This window comes from Chelon labrosus (assembly GCF_963514085.1).
Source record: "Chelon labrosus genome assembly, chromosome: 5".
Taxonomy (NCBI): Eukaryota; Metazoa; Chordata; class Actinopteri; order Mugiliformes; family Mugilidae; genus Chelon; species Chelon labrosus.
Window position 1 is genome coordinate 252660 of NC_140341.1, and position 19925 is coordinate 272584.

Here is a 19925-nt window from a genome sequence, read left to right on the forward strand (position 1 = left end):
GGGGATGACTTCGCCACGACATGGACCCCTTTATGATCGCTTGCGATCATCTAGTTGTTTCTGTTTTTGTCTTCCAGTTACTGAGGTAGTTGAAGTTTCTCGGGTTTCTGCTCCGGTCCTCGTCACTCCCATGAGAGATGTGCTGGCCTCGGAGGGAAAGCCTACCCTGTTCCAGTGCCGCATCTCTGGAGAAGGTAGTGACCTGCTGAAAGAGATTTACTGTCACATTTTGTCAGTTGTGTTGAGAAGAGTTCACAGAAAACACGCATGGTTCAGATGATCCTGCCTGTAACAAACCCTTCTTCTCCAGATCTGCAGGTTTCTTGGTTCTGCAAGAACAGGGAGATCAAAGAGTCAGACATCTTTAGGATGTCTCATTATGGTGAAAACTGCCAGCTGGAGATCTCCAGAGTCCTCCTCCAACACGAAGGAGAGTACTCATGTGTTGCCACTAATTCAGCAGGAATGGTGACATGTGCTGCCACGCTGAATATTGACGGTGAGTTCTACAGATGTTCTAGAGCACTGCATGGTTTCGAGGTCATTCTGAGATCTTAGCTGTGCTAGCAGATGGTACTCCTCACAGGGCTGCTCTGGTTTTTATCTCCAAATGTGGATAATGTTTACACAGATCTTATCTGGATTTAATTTGGTCGGCTGACGCACGACCAAGTTAACTGCACAGAGATCAGAACATCCGTTTGTCAGTATGTTCCTGTTCTTCCTCCAAAGCTAATCTGTATCAAGCTTCACTCACCTGTCTGACATAAATGAAGCATGGTTCAGCAGGGACAAGTTTCAGGTGTCAGAGATCGCCACCGCTGGTTGCACAAAGATTTTAATTAGTGGTTCTTTGAGAAATAGTTTGGTTCTCTTCAGTTTCATTTAACAAAAAGACTGGAAGAAGGAAATTAGTTCATTATTAACTTATTCCTAAATCCTGGATGAAAAGAGGAGAGTGAGGTTTGCTGAAGGAAAGACTAACACAAGCTAGCTGCTACATTAGCCTGCTAACTAATTAGCAACAGAATCATATTAAAAGAGCTCAGAGTCAGTCGACACTGTTATATATAGCTTCATCAGAAAATCATCCCACAAACATGGGGACACAAATTAAAGGATTATCTTATTTTAGCTTATAACTGTTAGCTAAAGATCTAGCATCAGCTAACTGAGCTTTGAGCTGAACTAGCTAGCTTAGCTTTGTCAAGACAGAAAAATCCACATTCTCAAAAGGCTGATATTAGACATTCCTTTCCAAGATCCGAGATGAGATAGAATGAGATGAGATGAGATGAGACAGGGCAGGTTTGTGTTGTGGTCAGTGTGTTCGTTCAGTAGAAGTCACAACCAGAGGATCAGCTCCAGACTTTAACTCATAATTTTGTGATCTCTGTGCAACCAGCTCCTGGATCAGCTCCAACCAAACTCTCTTCTGATGTTTGATGAAGAGACAAAGTGACTTGTCCCTGAGACAATCAAGGTCTCAGCTGGTAGACTTTAGGTCCTTCGTCCTCTCTGTGATCGTCGTCTTCTCTCTCTTGTGCTGCATGTCGTCTTCTCTTGCTCCATCATTAGTTCTTTACTGTGAGACCTGGATCTTTATTGAGATGAAAGCAGATCTCTTCTCTCCAGATCCCTCCCACTCCAGTTCTTTTATTTCATTCAGAATTCTTTTTGCGTCAGACTTGATTGCATGATTGACGCGACAGTCCACTTCCTCCCTGATCCTGAACCTCAACACTCAACCACAGCTTCACCAGAGACCTGAAGACGTCCCCAGAGTATTGATGTGTTGACCTAATTCTTCTACTCTTTCCTGTTGCCCAGATGAAAAGGCCTTAGCTAGTGTGTCCAGCACTGGGGCCCAGACTAAACTAATTCAGAGGCTGGAGGCTCAGACACAGAGTTTCAGCTCTCAAAGCAGCCACAGTGTTGAGTTTATTGAGACCGTGTCAGAGAGCTCCTCAGTGTCTTTGAGGACCATTGACATTCAGATGGAGATGAGCTCTGAGAGCAACATTGCTTTCAAACCCTCAGCCGGCCCCAGGCTGCTGAAGGAAATGAGCGACGTCAGCGTCCAAAGCGGCGATATGGCTGAGTTCAGCTGCTCGTTCGACGGGCAGCCCTTCGTCGGGGTGGTATGGGATCATAACGGCCACGGCCTGGTGGACACAGAGCGTCTGAGGAGCTCTGAGAGCGGGGGCTTCATGTCCCTGGTCATCCAGAGTGTTGGTGTGGCGGACCAGGGCGTGTACCGCTGCACCGCCACCAACCAACACGGCCACAGCAGCTCCTCTGCACAGCTCACGGTTGAAGGTGGTTAATCTTTCTTTTCTTTATCAGTCTGTCTCTCCATCTCATCCATCCCCCCTCCACCTGCTCCTGCTTTGCCCCCCCTCCATGATTTAATATTTCCTCTTAGCCTGTAACCTGTCAGGTTGTAATAGTATAACCAGCTTTGTATAGTAGTTTACCCGCTTCCTGCCGCCACCAGCTCCTCCTCGCTAACCTCATCCTCCATCTTACTAACCCTTTAGTGTTTAGAGGCCTTTTACTCTCTGACTCCTAACTACTCTCCCTAACTTTATTCTCACCCAGCTAAAGAAGCAAATCTCAAAGCAGAAACCCCCATCCCTACCGATTCTGTGCGTAAAGTGTTTCAGGCAGACAGTGAGACCCCTAGAGGTCCTGACCGAGACAAGCAGGAGGCGGTGGAGAAGCCGGGGCCATCGCCTCCATCTTCCCAGGGACCTTACAGCCTCGCCAGCCTCCTGTATTTCCCTGACGTCGTGACTCATGACGAGCGAGTTCAACGCCTCTCCAGCCCCGACTTCCTCATCAAACTCCCCTCTGAGCTGCTGATCAGAAACGGACACGGGGGCTCGCTGTGTTGCGTTATGAAGGGGCTTCCCACTCCACTTGTCATTTGGCTTTACAGGCGGTTGAATGTTGAGGAATCTGTGTTTTACTCTCTGAAACATGGCGGCCTCCTGAGCTCTGTAAATGTTCACAGTGTGGGAACTGATCACGGCCCTTACACTAAACATATCAGCTCAGCCGGGGAAGCTGAGTCCAACACACTGATGAAAGGTTGGCATCTGCATGCTTTTGGTCCTTCTGCTCGCTCTCGGGCTCCTCTCAGCCCCCCACTCATCCACAATGCTTTACGCTACACCGCCAGCAGAGGCACACTTCTTCACAGGGTGACAGCACTTCTTCAACCAGGCTTTAACCACAGCGACCTCTGACTAAAACACCCTAGGAGATAAAGAGAGGGACACTCATAGCACTTTATCAAACAGCCAGAGGACCTGAAGGCAGCATGCTCAGATATCAGATCAAACTAAGAGACGGATGCACGACCTGACGCTGGTTCTAAAGCCAGGGTTTTTAATTCAGAAATGTTTGTGTCTTTACAGTAACTACGGTGGAGAAGGAACCCGAGACTCAGATCCAGGAGGAAGTCAAAGGTAAATATTGTTTGAATCTGATCTTTGGACAGAAATTACGATTTGTCTTCTCATGGTTTTGTCTTCAGGTCGAGCTGCAGAGAAACTTGTGTTTGATGTGTTTGAAAATGTTTTACTGGCTTTTCCTCATTGATGTTGAATGCTGAAATGTTGAAACTATGTTTTGTAGGTTTACTCCTCTGTGTTAAAGGTTATGGGGTATCCATATAAATGTCATACATTGTGAAATGGACAGCAGTGAATAAGTTGAACAAACTAACTTTACAGTCAATAGACTCTGCTGTAGGTGAATTCAGCTTCACTGGGACAGATAATAACCAAACATGTGACTCCGAGTTCCTCCGAGTTCCTCCGAGTGTCCTTTGTCCTAGAGTGAAGTAGGACTCTGCCATAAACTCCCTAACCCTCTCTGGAAGATTTTTCTCCTTGACGCTGTCTCCAGGAAACTTTTCTCTTCTTTTAAACGTTCGGTGTTTGTTGTTGTTGTTTGGGTGCAGCCTTTGACTGAGTGGACTTGGATCCTGTGAAGTATTGAATGATAATTTTTGTTTTTGGTTCATATCAGACATAAAATAAGTAATGACCAAATATAAGTCTTGGCTGATGCTCGATCTGATCCAGTTGTTTTAAAAATGTCTCGATACCGATCAGAACCTCCCTCATAAGCTACTGTCACACCAAACATCTTAAACTCCATTTGTAGTGGTTGATACGTTGGTTGGTTTCACCAGCTGATTCCACACAATAGTTTGATTTGAAGTCTTATTGTGCCTACTTCAGAGTTGTATCATCTTGTATACATATACTTAATTTAAAAAGCAATTTAACAGTGTCCCATGTTGCCTGGAACATGGTCCTTTTAGACAGCGTGGTGCAGGTGACTCAGGTAAAGTCAAATCAGTTGTCTCCTGCTGTCCCAGTTTGTCTGAATTCACCCGGCGGTAGCTGACTGTACTGTGCTTGTGTCTCACTTTAAACTGTGATCATTCCGCTCAGCCTTCTCTAGTTCAACCATCACAGTGGAGGAGGAAATCCAGGAGTCGTACTACACCGACCTAACGTTACCAGACAAAACCAGAACACTTGAACTCCAGCCAGAGTCCAAACGCTACTCCACCACTGTGGAGAGGAAAAAAGAAAAACCAGTTTTCTTCAGCAAACTTTCTCCAGTGGTCGTGACTGTTGGTGAAACTGCAGTGTTTACGGTCCGAGTGTTGGGTTTCCCTGAACCCAGTGTTAAGTGGTTCCACAACGGACAGAGCATCACAAGCTCATCCGTGTTCACGTTCGTTCACCAGCAAGACGAGTACAGTTTGGTCATTAACAAAGTTGAAAGGGAATTTGAGGGTGAATACTCATGCACTGTCAGCAACAGGTTCGGTCATTCATCCTGCTCCTCTTATCTGCACGTTCACATTAAGGAGCCTGAAAACGTCTCAACTGGAAAAGCTCCAGAATTTGTCCAAACTATCAATTGTGTTGAGGTGTTGGAGGGAGGTCAGGGTTTCTTCAGGTACACTGTGACGGGAGACCCTCTTCCTGAGGTTCAGTGGCTCAAAGGCAGCTTCCACATTCAGCCCAGTGGGTTCTGCATCATCGTGAACAACCCTGACGGATCTGGCTTTATTAATATTAAGAGTGTCAAACAAGAGCACAGTGGCGTCTACACCTGTAAGGCCTTTAACCAACATGGAGAAGCCTCTTGTACTGCAGAGCTGCTGGTGTTTAAAGCCCAGGAAGAGTTAGTGCAGAAAACTAAAGGTTTGAAGATTTCTTTGAGCAAACAAACAGAACACAGAGTGTTCCAGGAAAGAACTCGGTCTGATCAGATGATTTACACCATCAGCACTGAGGACAGACAGATTATACCCAGCGAGGAGGTGGGAACCCTCCAAGAGCTCGATATCTCTGCTGCCACCCTTCATCAAGAGCGACTGACCCACCAGGCGGCGGTGCTGGAGTCACTTGAGGTTCAGGAGACGGTTTGTCTGGCTCCTCATCCAACTCAGGTCTCAGCTGCTCATACGAAACAGGGTCAGACGACCACTTTCTTGTCTTCAGTCCAAGAGAGACAAAAGATCACAGAGCAGCACTCTGAGCGTATCCTCAGCCCCGAGGTGGTGGAGCTGGAGTTGGCCAAAGAGCAGCCGTCCAAGCTGCTGTCGGCTACATCCCAGGAGCTCCTTCCTCTCAGCACGGTGAGGGCTGAGGCTTTGACAGACCGAGCTCCAGAGCTCATCCAGACCCTGACTGAGCCCAGGCAGCTTGTTAGTGGTCACCATGTAGAGTCCACTCTGCCCATCCTGGACGAAAGCTCAGCCGTCATTCACAGACCAGGGGAGGAGAGGTGTTTCAGGGTCTTGGAGGGCGTAAAGATTCTGTACTCAGCTCAGTCTGCAGATACACTGCAGCTCACAGAACAACACACTGAGCCTCTGCCAACTCTAGATGCAGCCACTGAACCGTTGACTGTAAGAGAACAGCCCAAAGCAGCGGTAGCACCAGTGAGTGAAATTAGAGTGGCTTTATCTAAAGAGCAGACATTAGAGACACAAAGACCAGAGCAGGAGAGCATCCGTCCACACAAAGACAGGTTGTATAAGTCCGTTGGAACTAGTGAAGAGAAGTATGAACTTCAGGTTGAACACACAGGACAAGTTCCACCCTTAGCATCCTCTGTGAGTCTGCAGCCTCAGCGAGAGGAGGAGCGCCTCCTGAATCTGCAGGTCATAAGTGACCTGGATGTTTTACAGTCAGAGGGAAGGTTCAGCAGCAAAACACCATCTCCAGAGCAGGCCAACATCAGGAAGAGTCCAAACCTGCTGCATTCAGTGACACAAGAAGAGCAGAGGACTATTGCTTGTGAGGCAACTTCAGAGTTCACAGCAAAGACTGAGGCCTCCTCTGTCCAGACGAAGAAAGAGTTACCTCCAGCTAAACACCTTCAGTCCATCCATTCAGTATCAGTCTTACCAAAGGAAGGCATTCTTACTGTCACCAGGCCAGATGAGCAGTTGGCAGTTCAGAGACAGGTAAAGATGAGAAGGCATGCAGCTACCTCAGAGGAGAGGAGAGAGATCAGTGCAGATTATCACAAAGACCTGGATGTGTCTGTGTCCGGGGTCCAGTCTCAGCTCCGCAACGAGCCCAGGCCTCCAAACATCCTCCCTGTGTCCTCCCAAACCACCCGGTTCTCCAAGGAGACGCCTCTTGTTGCTGACGTCAAGCAGCAGCGAGCACTGGTCCAGAGAGAGGACCGCTGGAATATCCTGCAGTCTTTGAACATCACAGACACTCAGACTCTGGAAGAGAGGCACACCACCAGCTTTGAGCCTGATGAGAAATTCAGGCCAGAGGTAAAAATTGAGCCCAAGATCCCAAAGAAGCCCGTTTTCATAGAAGACAAGGCGGTGGCCACTGAAAGCTGCACCATCTTAGAGGCAGCTGAGCAGGACTCTGCTGTTCACATACAGGAAGGACAGTGGGTCCGACGCTCAGTGCTGCTGGAGGAGAAGCAGGTCATCATGGATGAGCAATCCAGAGAAATCCATAAATCTGAGGGCTCCGTTGTCAGCGTTCAGACACAGCCTAAAGGACTTCTGTTTCTCCACGAGGCTCAGGACACTCACACTCTCCCCAAAGAACTCCACTTTGTCCTTCACATCCCCAAACCATCAAGTTTAAATGTACGGCGTCAGCTCAGAGATGCTCTGGAGTCGGCTGTGGCCCGGGACCAGCCGGTGTTACTGGCCAACGTGATAGGGAGGTTAGAGTCGGTAGAGATACAGGAGGTGAAGGTTCAGAGAGAACCCAGACAGGAAACACATACTTATCTCATCACATCAGCCAGCGCCCCGCTGGAGATCACCCTGACTCTAGAAGGTGAATACCCTCAGACGGCTGATCTCAGGTCTGAACTCCATGTGGCGCTGCACGCTATGGTTTACCAAGATCAGCAAAGCCTCACATCGGAGCAGCGCACTGTGAGAACCGAACAGCCTCAGAGAGTTCAGGTGAGCTCAGCTTCCTCCAGAGAGGTGCTGTCATCTGTGGTGGACACGGTGGTGGTGACAGAGAGTGTAGCTGGGTTTCCTCCTGATCTGTCTCAGTCTGCAGACGTCAGAACTGAAGCCAGGGCTTCCTTCCAACAAGCAACATTTCAGGGTCAGACTGAGATCCATGATTCCAGACAGGTGAAGACGGTTCACAGAGAGGAGTATTTGTCAGAGGCCATCATGATCAGCGAGTCCTCCGACACTCTGCTCGATTATCCCGTTGTCACAGATTCTCTAGAGGATGTTTTTGCTGAAGAAAACCAGAAAGCTGTTTTTACCACCACCATAAAGTCTGTCACCAGAGTGAACTGGTTCTTCAACGGTCAACTGGTGAAATCTGGCAAAGAGTTCAAGTGTTCCAGAGACCACGACACATACACACTGGTTATCAACAAGGTTGTGAAGGAGAGGCATCAAGGAGAATATGTGTGTGAGGCTGAGAATGAAGCCGGCAGAACGACAACGTCTTCCAGACTCACTGTGGTCTCAAGAGGTTTGACGACAGCCACTTCTTTGATATCGTTAAAAACTAACTTCACACTCTGGTCAGTTTTAAATTCTGCTGTATGCAAACCTCAACCATCGCTAAAACTTTACTGAATGTCCACATAAAATCCTTTAAGACTAAATTCATTATTATTATTATTTTCTATGCAGGTTTGAGGTTTGTGACATCCTCCACATCCTCCACAGATATAACCCCACCTCCATTTCCATCTCAAGGAATCACCTTTCACTCCACGTCCTTAAACGTCATTCCTCATTCCTGGCCCATTCCTCTTTGCATGCCATCTCTCCTTCTCTTCTCTTATCGCAGAATCTCTGTTCATCAAATATTTCACCAAAACCTAACCAGCTTTCCTCCTTCAGTCATCACTGGATCATTTTGTGTGTTTCACTTTCCATCCCAGGGTGATCACATCCAGAACACTAGACATTAATTAACCAGCTTCTCTTTCAACTTCCTGTTTACTGACTTTTTTCTTTTTGTCTTTCCTTCCCTAACGCAGTGAAACCTGTGTTCAGACACAGGATTGCTCCCGTGGAGGTCAACATTGGCAACAATGTCAAGTTTGAATGTGAAACTGAGGACGCTCCTAATGTGAGCTTCAAGTGGTTCAAAGATGGGAAGCCCATCAAAGAGGGGGATAAGTACAGGATCATCAGTCGCTTCACCATGTCCTCTCTGGAGCTCCTGAGCTCGACCAAGGACGACAGCGGTGAATACACCTGCAAGGCGTCCAATCAGCACGGCGCTGACGAATGCTCCGCCTCTCTCAGCTTAACGGGTAAGAGCATGTTTCCTTCTTCTTCGCTGGTTGAGTTTGGAGATGTTATTCCAGACCTGGAGTTTTCTGTGGTGTACTTTCCTCTTCTCAGGAAAGACTTTCAGAGTTGTGAGCAGTTTGGTGATGTGTCTAACCTCCAGGTGTACGGTGAAGTGACAGGATGACATTTACCACTAACATGTTTCTCTTTTTCTTAATTCTTATAGAGAAATTTCCTCCTGTGTTTCTAATGAAACCTGAACCTCAGACTGTGTTTGTTGGAAAGAGGGCAGTGATCCAGTGTGTAATAACAGGATCTGCTCCTCTTAATGTTGTCTGGTTCAAAGACAACCAGGCTTTGGCCACAGTGCCCCCACACTACCAGACCTCTTGTGAAAAGAATAAGCACAGTCTTGAGATAAGCCAGCTGGAGGCGGCTGACCGAGGCCTTTATGTGTGCAAGGTGTCTAATGATATTGGGACGGCTGAGTGCAGCACAGAGCTGCGTGTAATTGATAAGCCCAACTTTATAAAGCCTCTGGGGCCGGTGGCGGCTGTGGTCGGAGCGCCACTGCACCTGGAGTGTCAGGTGGATGAGGACACTGGAGTAACGTTCACCTGGACCAGAGATGGACGGAAAGTCCACCAGTCTCCAGACTGTAAACTGTCCTTTGAGGATAAGACGGTCACTCTTGATATCCTAAAGACCACACTGAAAGATTGTGGTAATTATGTGTGTACAGTGACTAATGAAGCTGGGAGTGCGTCTTGTTCCACTGTGGTCAAGGTTCAAGGTAAGAGCTGTCTCATTCACTCTCCTGGAGACTGCAGCATTTGAAGCTTTTGCAAATCTGCAGTTCTGACAATATTTGTTCTGTGGTGTCCGGTTTAGATGGTGTAAAACTAGCTTATGCATTTTAAATGACTTCTTTGATTTCAACCACACACCTCTCCAGAGCCGCCAGTCTTTGTAAAGAGGCTGGAAGCTACAACCGTGTGGAAGCAAGGCAGCGCTGCTCGGCTGCAGTGCTCCGTCAAAGGATCCCCAGAACTTCATACCAGCTGGTTCTTCAACGACAGCGAGCTGTCTGCTGGCGGCAGATACAATATCAGTCTGAAGGACGGCGTGGCCACTCTTGAGATAAAGGACGTCACACTGAGTGACTGTGGAAATTATACCTGCGAAGTTCTCAATGAGTCTGGGTGTGAGAGCTGCAGCACTAAAGTCACAGTGAAAGGTGTGCAGGTTTAGTTATGATTAAGTTTTTTAGGCAGTGCAGCAACTCGTCTAACTGAGCTCAATGTTCCCCTGTAGAACCTCCATCTTTCAGAAAGGAGTTACTCTCCAAAGATGTAGTCAGAGGGCTGACGGCAGTACTGGAGTGTGAGATTTCAGGCTCTGTGCCGTTCGAAGTGTCTTGGAGAAAGAATAAGAAACGCCTGTCTGCAGATAAGAAGCACATCATAGTGTCTCAGGGATCTCTAACCTCTCTGGAGATCCACTCATTTGAGAGCGCTGATGCTGGTGAATATGAATGTGTTGTTTCAAATGAGGTCGGGTCCATAACCTCAAAATCAGTGGTCAAACAGAAAGGTCAGTGATGAGAAGAGCTACAGGACCAAGTCTCATTATTGTTTGCGTGTCCTCTGGGCTGTTGCTGACATTTTTTGTTCCCAATACTATTATTTCAGAGCCTCCTATGTTCTCAAAGAGGGTAGAAAGTGCTACAGCAGTGTTTGGGAACACAGTGAAGCTACAGGGAACCCTGAAGGGTTCAGCTCCCATCACCGTCAAGTGGATGAAAGGTTCTGAGCTGCTGAGAGACGACGATCCAAACGTTAAAATGACTTTTGAGAACAATACTGCTAGCATTTCCTTCTCCTCTGTTGAGACAAAGCACGGTGGCAAGTACACTTGTCTGGCTGAAAATGAGGCAGGGCAGCAGAAATGTGAAGCTGTCTTAACTATTCAAGGTTAGAACTCACACCTGTCTATTCTCAGACTTTAAAAATGTTTCCTTGTGGCTGTTGACTAAAACACCTGTTGTATTTTAGAACCAGCTAGAATCTTAGAGAAAGCCGCATCCATTAGTGTGACTGCTGGCGAGTCAGCCACGCTGGAGTGTACGGTCTCTGGAAGCCCTGAACTCAAAGTGAAGTGGTTTAAAGATGGAAAGGAGATGATCAGTGGTCGCAAATATAAGATGACACTGAAGGACAATGTGGCCACCATGAAGATCCTCACAGCAGAAAAAGGAGACACGTCAGAGTACAAGATGGAGGTGTCCAATAAAGTGGGAAAAGACCAGTGCACCTGCTCAGTCACTGTCATAGGTTTGTTTTAGCTGAGAACACATGGTTATTAGCGAGTGAAGATCTGGCCCGTGGTGATGTTAACATGTTTCCCTACACAGATCGTGCAGTTCCGCCATCCTTCACTAAAACTCTAAAGAAAGTGGATGGGAGTGTCGGTAGTCATGTAACCTTGGAGTGCAGAGTGGCTGGATCTCAACCAATGGTTGTTTCTTGGTACAAAGACAGTGAAGAAATCCACAGTGACGACAGACATCAGATTGATTTCAGTGAGAGTAGAGCCTCGGTGACCATCACTGGCCTGGATCAGAGCCATGCTGGCGTTTATACGTGCCGGGCCTCTAATGATGCCGGGGAAAAAGAAACCAGTGGTATTTTGTCTGTCAGAGGTCAGAGTTTGACTTAAATCTCAGATTCATTTGGTAAGTGATCAGAGGTGATAGGCTGTGAACACATGTGCTGTATTTCTTCCCAAATGACTCCAGAACCTCCAGTCTTCACGGTAAAACCTGAATCCAGAGAAGCATCACCAGGATCAGACGTTGTCTTGAAGTCGTCTTTTATTGGATCCGCTCCGATGGTTGTTAAGTGGTTCAGAGAGGAGAGAGAGATTTTCACTGGGGGGAAATGTTTGATAAAGAAAGACACCTCCTCCAGCTCTTTGGAGCTTCACTCAGTCAAACCCAGTGACTCTGCCACATACACCTGTCAAGTATCCAACGATGCCGGGAAGGTGGACTGCACGGCAGTCCTCTTTGTTAAAGGTGCTGTTTCATTCCTTCTTTTACAAACGTCTTCAACTGTTTTCTTTCTTTACTTAACCTCTTGCTGTTAATTTGCAGAAGCGCCAGTGTTTACAATGAGACTCGAGCCTTCACAGCTGCTGAAATCTGGACAGACTCTGAAGCTGTCCTGCAAAGTTCAGGGCACTCCTGTTATCAGCATCACGTGGTTTAAGAACGGCTCAGAAATAGTTTCCGGCCGCAGACACACGATGTCCTTTGACGGGTCACTAGCGACTCTGGAGGTTCAGGACAGCTCTGTAGAGGACGGTGGAGATTATGTCTGTGTGGCGTCCAGCGAGGCTGGCAGAGACCAGAGCAGCAGCTCAGTAGCAGTGAAAGGTTGGTTCAGTCCTCAGCAGTCATCCTGTAGACGCCCGGTCCACGTTGTTCTCTGACTTGTTCAGTGCTGCCTACACTGGATGGAAATCTGAGTTTACTGTTGACCAGGAATCAAACCTCAGTGGTCTGGTTCCTGGTGGTGGTGCAGTCCTGCTAGCTTATACCAAAACAACACAACCTATAAATGTTTAGGACTACTGGTCTCAGGTCTCAGGTCCTTATCGTACTGAGTTCAAGCCGGGAGCGTTTATCCCTCAGATTAACACAGCAGGCTGAGCCTGGTTAGTGAAGGATTTCCATCCAATCAAATCCAGTGATGGCTGTGAACAACTGCATGAACCCCGTGGACCAGACTCAACTCATTAGACCATGACTTTCTACTCAGAAATCTATTTTTGTTTTTGTAGAACCTCCAGAGTTTGTGAGGCCTTTTGAATCAGCCGAGCTTGTGAAGGGATCGGACATTATCTTGGAGGGAACAGTTTCAGGTTCTGCTCCATTCGAAATAAGTTGTTTCCTCGATGATAAACTTATCAGAAATGACAGAAGACATAAAGTCAGTGTTGAAAACGACACAGTCACTGTTCAGATCTCAAACTGTGAGACCGGCGACGCTGGGGCGTACCGGTGCACCGTCACAAATGATGTTGGAGAGACTTCTTGTTCTTGCAAGATTACTCTGAAAGGTTAGTTATTGGACGGCCTCTTCACTGTTAATTTTCCTTAGACTCAGGGAGATATAGCTCTTTGTGTTAATCGTGCAGCCTGCCTTCTTATCTGTGGTCTTCTCTCACTAGAATCACCCACATTTGTTCAGAGAATAGAGGATATGTCCTGCATTGTGGGCTCTGAAATCTCTATGAAGTGCACATTGTCTGGAGCACTTCCCATGACTTTCTCCTGGATGAAGGACGATCATGAGCTCAGAGAAGACGAGCATGTCAAGATGTCCTACGAAACCAAAAGTGCCATGCTGACTTTGAAAAATGCTCAATTATCACACAGCGGGAAATATGTGTGTCAGGCTGAGAACAGAGCCGGGACTCAGAGATGTACCGGCGTGCTCGTAGTGACAGGTTTGTAGGATGTGTGTGGTTTTTACTCTGTCTTATTTGTTGCTGCTCTTCTGTAAAGCTTCACGCTTCATGTTGCATGAACACAAGTGTCATTTAGTTTTGGTTATCTCGTGCCAGAGCCGGCGAGTATTTCAGAACATGCAAAGTTCATCAATGTGACCCAGGGCGACCCCGCCAGGCTCGAAGGCTGCTTCTCTGGCACCAAACCGCTCAAGTCCAGATGGATGAAGGCGGGAAAGGAGCTAAGATCAGGCCAGAAATATAGAATCCAGAGCACTGACACCAGCTCTGTGCTCCAGATAGTTCAAACTGACAGAGGAGACAGTGGTCAATACACTTTAGAGGTTTCAAACATTGCTGGGCACAGTTCATGTGAAGCATCGGTTACTGTCTTAGGTCAGTTCATCCAGATGTTTCATATCTTTCATGAGATTTTATTTTATTTTACATCCAGCCTGATATTATGTTGCCTCTTTATGTAATAGATCAAATAATTCCTCCATCTTTTACGAGAAAGCTGAAGCAGAGAGAAGGTATCAAAGGATCCTTTGCTCACCTGGACTGTCTCGTCTCTGGCTCCCTGCCGATAAACATTCAGTGGTACAAAGATGAGAAACAGATCCAGACCGACGACAAACACAAATGCACTTTCTTTGAGAACGTTGCTTTTCTGGAAATCTCTGATCTAGTCTCTAAAGACAGTGGCAGTTACACCTGCATCGCTACAAACAAGGCAGGGACAGTCCAGTGCTCTGGGATCTTGTTTGTGAAAGGTCAGAATTCATCTTGCCGGACACAATCACGTCGTAAATGTTGTGACTATGTTGTGATACAAGTGTTGTCCACCAACAGAACCTCCATGTATTCTGGAGAAGCCTGAAGCCATGAATGTTTTGCCTGGCTCAAAGGTCCAGTTTAACGTCCTGGTCTCTGGCACGCCGCCACTGATCATCAAATGGTTTAGAAACAAGAAGGAGATTTTATCCAGTGCTGACTGTTTCGTGAACAAAGACAACACCTCCAGCTCTCTGGAGCTCTTCTTCACCAAGACGGCTGATTCTGGAGACTATGTCTGTGAAGTCCAGAATGATGTCGGCTCCACTTCCTGTCAGACTACACTCTTTGTGAAAGGTTCTCATTGGTCTCTGACCTTTATTGGTTTTCTTTACTATGCAGTGACGACCAGCCTCAAGTGATTTCTGTATGTATGTTTTTCAGAACCAGCTTTTTTCATTGAGAAACCAGAAGGTGTATCAATAGTAAGAGTAGGAGACAGGAAGGTGTTTGAGTGCCGGGTGTCTGGTTCTCCTGATGTCTCCGTGCACTGGTTCAGAGATGGATCTGAGATTCACCAAAGCCTCAAACACAAGATGTCAGTTTTTAATTCTGTAGCAACTCTAGAGATTTGTCAAGTTACTGAACATGACAGCGGGAAATACTTCTGCAAGGTCTGCAACGACGCAGGCTCAGAGAGTTGTACCTTTGACATCAAAGTGAAAGGTTTGTTCAAACCAAGTTAACATTAATATTTTACTAAAGCAGGGTTAACGGAGAGTGATTTACTTTGTTATTTCAGAGCCTCCTGTGTTTGTTGAAGAGCTGTCGTCTGTTGAAGTTGTTAAAGGTTCCGCTGCAGTATTTGCTTGTAAAGTGGCGGGAAGTGCTCCTTTTAAGATCTCATGGTTCAAAGATAAAAAGCCAATCAAATCCAGCTCAAAGTATTTCATCGATGATGAAAATGTGATGTTGAAAATCCAAGACTGTAAAGTGGAAGATGTTGGTGTTTATCAGTGTGTCGTGGCCAATGAGGTTGGAGGTTGCTCTGGCCTCGCTGAGCTGTCTCTGAAAGGTTGGTTGTGACATCCACTCAGTTAGGCAGCCAGCGCTCTTCTCTCTGTTACAAACATGTTTTCTCTCCATTAGCTCCTCCGTCGTTTGTTCGGAAGATCGAAAACGTCTCCTCAGTTCTGGGATGTGTCGCTGTCTTCCACTGCTCTGTGGACGGTTCTCTTCCTCTCTCAGTGCAGTGGCTGAAAGATGAGAAGCGGATCCCAGATGATCCAAAAGTCGAGAGAACATTTCAGAACAAAGAGGCAACTCTCAGGATTCCTGTTTGTGAAGCAGCTCACAGTGGGAAATACACCTGCCAGGTTGTAAACGCTGCCGGCCAGGACAGATGCTCTGCTACCCTCATTGTACAAGGTACCTCTGCCTAACCTTAAGGCTAGCTCTGACTGCTGTGACCTGCGTACCAGCCTCATCTGTTTTTCTTGGTGTTGTAGAACCACCTACGATTCCAGAGAAACCAGAGGTGGTCAGAGTGACCCGGGGGGATCCGGTTAGTCTTGAGTGCAGGGTAGCTGGAACTCCTCCGATGAGTGTTAGATGGACCAAAGATGGACAAAATCTACAGTTGAGCAGTAAATATGATCTTCACTATGGGAACAACCTGAGCAGTCTCAACATCCAGTCCTGTCAGCTGGGAGATAGCGGAGAATTTGAATTTGATGTGAACAATTCTGTGGGGAGTTGCAGCTGTAAAGTCCATCTGGTGGTTTTAGGTTTGTAAAATACTTGTGGAGCTAACATTTTAGTTGTGAATCGTTTCTTTCTTCTAATTCTCTTTTAATATTGCTTCGAGCAGAAGAGGTTGTTCCTCCTACGTTCATTAGGAAATTAACAAACATTCAAGCGATCATGGGTTCAGAGGTTATCATGGAGTGTAAAGTTGCTGGTTCTCTTCCACTGTCATTCGAATGGAGCAAAGGGAAGGAAAAGATCACCAAGAGCCCAAAATACAAACTCCTACAGAGTGAACGAACCGTCTCACTGGAGCTCCAACTGTCAGAGAGTTCAGATACCGGAGAGTATTCCTGTACCGTCACCAACGAAGCAGGCAGCTGTGTGTGCAGTGGTGTTCTCACAGCTAAAGGTTGGCATTCAGACTTTCTGACAGTGTCAACCTCTGGGCTGCTAGCTTTGTATCATAACCATGTTTCTGTGGCTTTTAGTGCCTCCACGATTCATAACTGAGCTCGAGTCTCAAGTTGTTGCTCCGACATCTGCTGTGATCTTCAGAAGTGTCTTTGAAGGGACCCCTCCATTTACCGTCAAATGGTTCAAGGATGACGTGGAACTCATCTCTGGGCTGGGGTGTGCGATTAGGCTGCAGAAATACTCGTCCTCCGTGGAGCTCCACTCTGTTGGGACTCTGCAATGTGGGATTTATTCTTGTCACGTTAGCAACGAAGCAGGCGCTGTGAAAAGTACAGCAGAGTTGTCGGTGAAAGGTTGGACTCTTTTTTTATTTTGTCCACCACCATTGCCTCCCATTAACTCTTCCTCTTCCTCTTTTTTTTAATTTTCTTCACCAGCTTCCCATTCATTTCCTTTCCAGGAATATCCATGTCATCTTCAGAGTCATCCAGCACCTGTCTTCATCCTCCTTTCATTCCATCGATACTCAGATGTTATTTTATTCTGACTCCATCTCTTCTTGATGTTGCAGAGCCTCCTCAGTTCGTCCTGAAACTGCCTCCCTCTACCTTTGTGAAGCAGTCTGACGGACACTGTCTTGAATGTAAGGCTGACAGCGCACGCTTCCTGAAAATGTGCTGGTACAAAAATGACCACGAGATAACGAACGGGGGCAACTACAAAATAACGCTTGTTGAATCGAGTGCGTACCTCCAGCTGCTTACCACAAGGTTTGAGGATAATGGAGTCTACACATGTCAGGCTTATAATGACGCTGGCAGTTCAAGCTGCAGCACCGTCCTCACGGTTCAAGGTCAGCCATCGAACAGACGTCTCGTCATGTTTTGTAGATTCAGTCCAGAATCAACTTGTCCTCCAGTAGTTGTATCTATGCAGTAGGCCCCTCTCCTTCATTTATCTGATCTCAGATCCCTATAATCTAACCATGGTGCAATCTAACTGTGGCATCTGGATGAATACCGTCATCAAGACCCTAAACAAGACTTATATGACATGAGTTTTATTAATAGATCTGAATATGTTTTCCAGAGCCTCCGTCCTTTACTGAAGCTCTGAGCCCAGTGGAGAGTATTAGAGGAAAAGATGTCAGTCTCCACTGTGAAATGTGTGGAACTCCACCTTTCCAGATTAACTGGTACAAAGACAAAAGGCCTCTAAAGGAGAGTAGAAAGTATAAGCTGGTCAGTGCCGGCAGCTCGGCTACTCTTCATATTATGAACCTGGACCAGGATGACGCCGGTCTTTATGAGTGCAGGGCGTCAAATAATGTAGGAAGTGAATCCTGCTGCACTTCTGTTACCCTCAAAGGTTAGTAAAGACCCTGCGGTCATTTCCTCAAAGCTAACGAGTGATCAGATGTCCTCACGTGTTATCTGTCCATCACTATTCAGAACCACCAGCGTTTGTCAGGAAGCTGGTTGACCAGTCGGTGATTGCTGGTCAGCAGCTGACTCTGATGGCAGCAGTCAAAGGTTCTGAGCCTTTGACTGTGTCCTGGGTTCAGGACAAAGATCACGTCCTCAGAGACGACGACAACAGGAAGATCAGTTTTGAGAACAATGTGGTGACTCTCGTCGTGCCCAAGGCCGACTCAACCACCGCCGGAAAGTTTACCTGTCGGCTGAAGAATGACTGTGGAGTCGCGGAGTCCGTCTCCCAAATTATCGTTCTTGGTTTGTAGCACTTCAGACTGGATTATATGAGCAGCAGTGAGAGCATAAGGATCGGTTTAGCTTAAATTCTACTTCCCTGATTTCTAGAAGCCGCTGCTGTTGTGGACAGTCCAGAGTCCTTGAACGTGACGTCAGGAGAAAATGCAGTTCTTGAGGTTACGGTGTCCGGTTCACCAGAACTGAAAACTAAGTGGTTCAAGGATGACAAAGAGCTGTCTGCTGGTGCCAAGTATGAGATGTCCTTCACTAAGAAAGTCGCCATCTTGAAGGTTTGCTCTGTTGACAAAGCAGACACTGGGGAATACAAGTTAGAGGTCAGGAATCGCATTGGCACAGCTTCTTGCCAGACTGAGCTCTCGGTTTCAGGTTGGTTTATTTTGTTAAGAAGCATTTGGTCTTTTGATCACTTTTAGACTCAGATCTGACTCATGACATGATGTTTTTTGATATAGATAAGTTAATCCCACCGAGGTTCATTAAGAAGCTGGGAGACAGCCACCTTGTTGTGGGTAGACCTGGTGAGTTGGTCTGTAAAGTCACCGGCTCCACTCCTTTAACTATTTCCTGGTTCCACAACAGCCAGGAGATCAGGAGTGGGCCAAACTACGACATTAGCTGCTCTGATAATAACTGCACACTCAGAGTTCAGACAATTAACATGTCAGATTCTGGTAAATACTTGTGTAAAGCCGTGAACGCTGCAGGAGTCAGCGAGACCAGTGCTTCAGTAATGGTGACAGGTCAGTAGATGTTTCAAGGATCAGTTTTTATCAAGTCATTAGAAACAGATATACAGATAATCATTATGAAACACTTTTCATTCAAACTCAGAACCTCCATCTTTTGTGGATGCTCCTGTGGCCAAAGAAACTGTCCCGGGACACAGTGTGTGTTTCTGGGCTAAAGTGAAAGGAAGCAAACCTCTGAAAGTGAAATGGTTCAGAGGAGCCGAGGAGGTGAAGCAGGAAGAAGGATGTGAGATTGGCCTGAAGGATGATGTGGCCACTTTGGTTCTTCTCAGAGTAGAAAAGTCCCATGAAGGAGAGTACACCTGCCAGGTCATCAATGATGCAGGAGTAGAAAGCTGCTCTGTGGGTCTAGTGGTGAAAGGTTTGTTAGTCTGAAGGGGTCTTTTTTAACCATCTTCTAATCACTTCTGAAAGTGAATGTCTTGTAACTGACGATGGAATCACGTCTCTCAGAACCTGTCCACTTTGTGAAGAAGCTGAGGGACATTTCCGGTGAAGAGGGGAAACCTCTGCGGCTCGAGGTCACGTTTGCTGGAAGCCCCAGAATAAATGTGACCTGGAGGAAGGACGGAGACCTCCTCTGGGCCTCGCATCAGTACAACCTGATCACAATGGACTCCTCCAGCATCCTGGAGGTTCTTAGCGGTGACAGGATGGAGGTGGCTGGTACATTCTGCTGTGAAGTAGAGAACGGAGTAGGAAGTGACCGATGCGAAGCACAAGTGTCAGTTCTAGGTATGAATGTGTGCACGTCATGGTAGTTTATAGAGTAATAATCATTCACTTGGTCATCCACAAAACTAGACTAAACCATCATCATCCTTCAGTGTTGACCAAACGAGAGGGTAATGGTGTAGGTTGGTTTAAAGCAGGTGAGAGGTTCTGTGCCTCCATCACCTGCTCAATGGACTTAAAAGACGGTTTCTCCTCCTTAAAACTGGTCCAAGCTGGATCAATGTGACTGCATCTCTGCAGCGATTTATCTTTAAAGAAAAAGTGTATGGCTGGTTCACTGGAAACAATGACTTTCTTTGATATTTCTGAGGTGAAGAAAAAAATACTTTTGATGGTTCACAGTAAAAAACTGCTGCAGACAAGACGCCTGTTGATGTCCGAGGGATCTGTAGTATTATTGTTCACAATAAAATATACAGTATATTATATAATATATATATATATTATATAATATAACATACA

The 19925-nt window shown here is 46.6% G+C and overlaps 4 protein-coding genes across 4 annotated transcripts in view; all 4 read left to right on the forward strand.

The window, feature by feature from the left end:
- ttn.1 (titin, tandem duplicate 1) overlaps positions 1 to 19925 on the forward strand; it is a gene marked incomplete at its 5' end in the record, with an annotated part of 155244 nt that overhangs the window by 22428 nt on the left and 112891 nt on the right. Inside the window, 5 exons of the mRNA XM_084545177.1 lie at positions 78 to 194; positions 311 to 499; positions 3423 to 3473; positions 4470 to 8021; positions 8539 to 8817. Coding sequence (XP_084401303.1) covers positions 78 to 194; positions 311 to 499; positions 3423 to 3473; positions 4470 to 8021; positions 8539 to 8817 — 4188 coding nt within the window. The remainder of the gene's footprint in view (positions 1 to 77; positions 195 to 310; positions 500 to 3422; positions 3474 to 4469; positions 8022 to 8538; positions 8818 to 19925) is intronic.
- On the forward strand, positions 8778 to 19500 carry LOC311488468 (titin-like). Its single transcript, XM_084545193.1, has 8 exons — positions 8778 to 9590; positions 16818 to 17099; positions 17336 to 17614; positions 17698 to 17979; positions 18067 to 18345; positions 18432 to 18719; positions 18811 to 19089; positions 19182 to 19500. Exons 1-8 carry the CDS (start codon positions 8978 to 8980, stop codon positions 19487 to 19489), a joined length of 2610 nt encoding a protein of 869 aa, XP_084401319.1. The 5' UTR covers positions 8778 to 8977; the 3' UTR covers positions 19490 to 19500.
- LOC311488367 (protein sax-3-like) lies at positions 9990 to 11683 on the forward strand (the record flags this gene model as incomplete). Its single annotated transcript, XM_084545020.1, has 5 exons — positions 9990 to 9999; positions 10094 to 10390; positions 10489 to 10770; positions 10852 to 11130; positions 11211 to 11683. 5 exons carry the CDS (start codon positions 9990 to 9992, stop codon positions 11513 to 11515), a joined length of 1173 nt encoding a protein of 390 aa, XP_084401146.1. The 3' UTR covers positions 11516 to 11683.
- On the forward strand, positions 11687 to 14920 carry LOC311488698 (titin-like; the record flags this gene model as incomplete). The annotated part of the gene is made up of 6 exons (XM_084545553.1): positions 11687 to 11873; positions 11952 to 12233; positions 13031 to 13309; positions 13391 to 13705; positions 13795 to 14082; positions 14162 to 14920. 6 exons carry the CDS (start codon positions 11687 to 11689, stop codon positions 14503 to 14505), a joined length of 1695 nt encoding a protein of 564 aa, XP_084401679.1. The 3' UTR covers positions 14506 to 14920.

Excerpts from the sequence above, each read along its gene's own strand:
- LOC311488468 (XM_084545193.1), top strand. The coding sequence starts at position 8,978 with ATGACATTTACCACTAACATGTTTCTCTTTTTCTTAATTCTTATAGAG. Across the intron at positions 17,100-17,335 it reads CACCGTCCTCACGGTTCAAG|AGCCTCCGTCCTTTACTGAA; the intron begins GTCAGCCATCGA and ends TATGTTTTCCAG. Across the intron at positions 19,090-19,181 it reads TGTGGGTCTAGTGGTGAAAG|AACCTGTCCACTTTGTGAAG; the intron begins GTTTGTTAGTCT and ends CACGTCTCTCAG.